Genomic DNA, 5410 nt, shown 5'->3' with positions numbered 1-5410 from the left:
ATGCAGGTAGCAAATATGCTGTAAGTCCCCACTGTCCCTAGCAGGGTGATGTCATTTTGGCAGATAATGTCATAATATACAGAATGTAATCGCTAAAACCTGGACACACAAACAGATATATGAACACAAAAGACGAACAACGCTAAAGTCTGTACGAAAACGCTAGAATCTGGACACAAAAGCTGTGCCTTCACAATCTTGTTAAACATTGTGACAATATACATATCATATATCATCAGCAGTGTTATTCTGTATGAGTAAAGTATCCTATTAACTACATTAGTGCAGTTGATTAGATTATGCTCTAATAGGCCAACAAAACAAAATATGTTGACTGAATGTATGCATATATGACAAAACAACCATTAACATAGGGGTAGTGTTTGTTGATGACTGACGATGTAATATACAGAATACAATCGCTAAACCCTGAACACACAAACTGAAACCTGAACACAAACGATGAAACCCGAATATAACGCTGGAGTCTGTACGAAATCGCTAGAATCTGGACATAAAAGCTGTATGACTCACGTTGTTTACATCGATGTTTACATGATTGTCATGAAACGACTGACATGATGACGTAGTCATCTGTGGTGTTGACGTGTTGGCATGAAGGTGATAAAATTCGTCACTGTTATTTACGTGCACATTGCCATTAAAGTCAGTCTTATGAAGTGAAAGGGTGGATCACACTTCGGACATAATGAACGCTAAAGTACCGGGTATGCTAGTCATCTAACAGTAGGTTCCTGTCTAATGTCAAACAGATGTATGACTGATATCTGAACAGATGAGGAAGTGCATTCGTAAGGTTACTAAATCATTTATTCAAAAATTCAATATCATATAACTTTCCCGTAACTTCATGGTTTTCATATTTCTGGAGTAACTGTAGAACAAACGAACTAAACATTAACGTATAATCAACTCCGATCGGTATAGGTGAACATTCGCACAAAGATACAGACCGTCTTGTCGACCGTTCACCAAGTTCACTCACTTAATAGAGGAATAGCCAATGTTTTCTGACCTGTCCTGTTTCCGTGCTGTTAAATATAACAATATTATTAACAATAACTGTAGTGAAGATACAAAAACCAGAACATAGTTTAACGCTTCCACAAAGAAGTATGCCATGAGTTGTCCAGTCACAAGACTCAACGCAGAATATCCTGCCATGTCCCCTATGGATGCAATCCCGTACAAAACGTTTTTATGTTCATTAACCTCAAGAGCCCATGTCTGGACTCCCGAAAACACAGGGGAACACACCACGGCTAAAACACTTGTTCCTACCCACAGCCATGTTGCATCTAGTTCAGATACGCACGCGAGCATGACAGACACTGCCATACCTCCAACTGTGCAGACATAAATGAGAACAGTTTGTGAGACAATTAGGCTGATGAGCGTACCAAGCACACGTCCTATCATGATGCCGGCATAGAATGATAAGAACATCCTTGTCACATGCCAGGTACTTTGGTGTAATCTGCTATGAAAACCAAACGTTGGTAAGTATTGGCCATAGACAAAGATCATGGGCCCACAGACTGCAGTGTACAACACGATAAGGGATAAAAACAGGGCATCTCGGGGGCTGACTGAGGCCAGACTCTTCTCCTCTGGATGATTCTCGTTCGTTGCATTTTCTTCTTGAAATACCGGAAGTGCGAGAACGTAACTCGTGAACACCAGCACTCCCACACTCCCAAAAACCAAAAACCCGTACATTACATCTGACCTAAAATTGCATATATTGCCTTGGGACTGTGCACTGATACTGTTTGAGGGTAATGTTGTATTGCCAATGGAATTGATTGATTCAGTGTGGCTGGTTTCACGAAGAAAAAAGGAGATAACTATTGGTCCTGTAAAATCCCCTGCAGACATGGCAAGGTTGATGATGTGAATTGATGCAGCGTGTTCTTTACTCAACTCTCCGGAGAGGAGAACCTTCGCTGTAAAAGAAGGGAAGCATCTTAAGTAAATCACGGCACATGATTATCTGATTATCAGAAGTTTCATTTCCTATATTTCACGTGCCATAAGGCGGGGGGCTTTTTTGTTCTCGAAGAGTTCATGACGTAATTGGTTTGGTGTTGGCGATGTCTATCCCGTGTTTTATAATGTATAGTTTGCTCTAAATGAAGTGCTTTAGTTCCACGTGCTAGTTTTATATTTACGTATGTGATAATCTGTTGTTTTACTGTCCATCGTTGACAGATTTCACTCTCCGTAATGGTTTCCTTTCTTGCATAAGTTGTTTTTGTCACAATATGGCTGAGATATTGCCGACGTGACGTTAAATATTAACTCACTCACTCACTCACGCACCGCACTAGCAAAGAAAAAGTAGCCAGTACTAAATGAAACGAGAAGCGCAATTTCTTAAAATTGGAACATCACCCCAGTTCCAAAAATTTTAAACTTCAGTTATATACACGTTTCTCAGAATGTTGAACTGTCATGAAGTCATTTCCACACGCGTGGCGTGAGCTACAGATCATTCCAATTTATCAGGTGTGTAAATAATATGGTGTGCAATGCAGCAGCCTTTTGTGGGTGTGGACAAAGCACCATGTCGTACCATGCACTGCTGTTCCATCAGCCAATCCAGCTGCCCCCAGTAAGCCAAGAGATATCCAAAATGAAGGTACTACGGGGACGATAGACAAAAGACAACTTGAAACTGTTATGGTAGTGGCTGCTACTCCATAGGTGTTGAAACGGCCTCGTATTTTCAGGAACAGCAGAGCTCCTATCATCTTGCCTGTTGAAAATGTGGGTAGGAACAGACTGACCTTCTGTAGTGTCACATTAAGGATGCATTGTAGATCCCGCAGTGCAGGTCCAATACAGCTGTCAACCATGCCCTGTGATGAATGCATTGCAGATAAATGATACCGTGAAGCTAGAAATATATAAAGGAATGGCTATTTCAGGATGCAATATCGACACTTATCTTCATTGGTACTGGACACGTAACTGAATTACCTACATATTTATTTACTTACCTTACTGAGTGAGCGAGTTTAGTTTTACGTCGCAGTCAGCAATATTCCAGCTATATGGCGACGGTCTTTAAATAATCGAGTCTGGACCACACGATCCAGTGATCAACAGCATGAACATCGATCTGCGCAATTGGGAACCAATGACATGGGTCAGCCAAGTCAGCGAGCCTGACCACCCGGTCCCGTTAGTCGCCACTTACGACAAGCAGAATCGCCTTTTATGGCAAGCATGGGTTGCTGAAGGCCTATTATACCCCGGACCTTCCTTGACAACTCGCACTAATTCTTTGAAACTGGGGGTCGGTGGGGTAGTCTAGTGGTTAAAGCGTTCGCTCGTCACGCCGAGGACCCGGGTTCGATTCCCTACATGGGTACAATGTGTGAAGCCCATTTTCAGGTGTCCCCCGCCGTGATATTGCTGGAATATTGCTAAAAGCGGCGTAAAACTAAACTCACTCACTCACTTTGAAACTGAGTCCAATGAGTTAAGCAACGTAAGGTAACAGTAGGTAGGAGGGCAGCTGAAAAGACCGAGGGCTCCTGCAAATGATAATGCCCTGAAAAATAGCGTTACCGTTATGATAGCTAAACTGAATAGAATTTTTAATGAAATAAGAAGCTGTAGGTGATGGAACGTCAACAGTTGAGCTACTTATGACGTCACCTAACAATATAGCCCGTCGTCAAGCATTTTGCGGGCCTAACAAACGGGCGTTTTAATGATAATTCTATCCATTTTAGCGATCATTGCTGACCATGTAGGGATAGCATATCAGGTTTTTGACACCCCGTTCACTAACTGAGCTGTAGAACGTTTGTTCGTATTTCATCTCAAAACAAAACAACCCATCATTTTCTTGCATAGTTTAAGTACTAAAACACTGAGGGTAACAGTCCGAGATCAAAAAGAGATCACACAATCAGTCACCGCCTTGGTATATACTTACATCCAACAATGACACCAAACACAGAAACCCTATCCGAACACATAACTGTCCAGACGTTCTCATATTGTGAAGGTACGAGGCAATGAAACCCATTGTTTTGCGGGATTGCTTTTGTCATCAGCGGTTTAGCTCAAAATCCGGATGAATGCAAAACTCATCATACAACAGATGGCATCACGTTTAGGTAAAAATATGTATTTTGATTAATAAACATGCCATGGCGTGAAATATGTGCCAGTGCTGGTGATTTCATGCTTGTGGGAAACGTGTTTAACTATATGGCAGCAACCTGTTACCTGATGAGAAACCAATATGGGAATCTAACTCAAACAACCAAACAGGTCACCCAGTCTGATCTGTCCCCCCTAACAGACCATCAAAGGGTGGATGAGACCTGGATTTGCTATGCTTGTTCGAAAATAGCTTGCTTAATGTGCCTTGTGCTCTGGTGCCAGCTGTTTAGTTCGGGACTTCAGGAGAGGGAACAGTCCAAAGTTGGAACAGACTGACGACTGGAAATACTAAAATAATATCTACAATAACTAGATAGCTTCCTGATACTGATTTAAATATTCATAGGCTGATTATTGTTCTGTCATCGCCCAAGTGATCTTAATGAACTTATGTTCTATCAAGATCATATTCATGTATGTAAAGCGTCCGTTTTTAAGGTGTTAGATCAACACCGTTAGGTTATGAATTGGTAATATATTGTATTCAAGACACAACAAGGATTAATTACACCATTGTTGAGAAGAGCTGTCAACACATTGCAAATTAGAAATAGATTCTGAGCGTCGATGTTATTATTCGTTACTTTTCATGTTCGCCAACTGCGCAGATCGATGCTCATGTTGTTGATCACTGGATTGTCTGGTCCAGACTCGATTATTTACAGACCGCCATCATATGGCTGGAATATTGCCGAGTGCGGAGCAAAACTAAACTCACTCACTGTCTCACAGGAATTGTGAAGTGTAAATAGAGTCTGAGTGTACAATTCATGTCAACGCCAGAATGTATAGCAATGGGCCGCCGCCATATAGCTGGAATACTGCTGACAACGGCCTAAAACTCACTCACTCATGTCGGTTTCAACTAACGGGATCATGTGGTCAGGCTCGCAGACTTTGTGCCCATGTGTTATCGTATCCCAGTTACGTAGATCGATCCTCATGCTTTTGGTGGCTGGATTGTCTGGTCCAGACACGATTATTTACTGATATATTGCTAAATGCCACGTAAAACAACAAACCAACCTAATGACTAAAATCCTGTTGATGTTTGTCCAGTAACCACGGCAACCATGCTAACCGGGTAACACACGATTCCACAACATATATGTGAGGGTAAGGGGTCGTTGAACCATATCTGTGATCTACCTTCAGTTGTTGGCGATCTATAGACTATTTTTATATAATGTCTTGTCCAAGTTGTGCT

General features: G+C 41.6%; 1 protein-coding gene across 1 annotated transcript; it reads right to left on the bottom strand.

Annotated features, from left to right (window-relative positions):
• Window positions 1–813: 813 nt before the first annotated feature.
• On the bottom strand, window positions 814–4117 carry LOC137260338 (major facilitator superfamily domain-containing protein 4A-like). The gene is made up of 3 exons (XM_067798016.1): window positions 3971–4117; window positions 2597–2882; window positions 814–1967 (listed from the first exon to the last, which is right to left on the bottom strand). The coding sequence occupies exons 1-3, from the start codon at window positions 4061–4063 to the stop codon at window positions 1003–1005; spliced, it is 1344 nt and encodes a 447-aa protein (XP_067654117.1). The 5' UTR covers window positions 4064–4117; the 3' UTR covers window positions 814–1002.
• Window positions 4118–5410: the final 1293 nt, after the last annotated feature.

Source organism: Haliotis asinina, chromosome 13, assembly GCF_037392515.1.
Source record: "Haliotis asinina isolate JCU_RB_2024 chromosome 13, JCU_Hal_asi_v2, whole genome shotgun sequence".
Lineage (NCBI taxonomy): Eukaryota > Metazoa > Mollusca > Gastropoda > Lepetellida > Haliotidae > Haliotis > Haliotis asinina.
The sequence above is the reverse complement of the archived record's forward strand: the minus strand, read 5'-3'. Positions and strand labels throughout refer to the sequence as shown.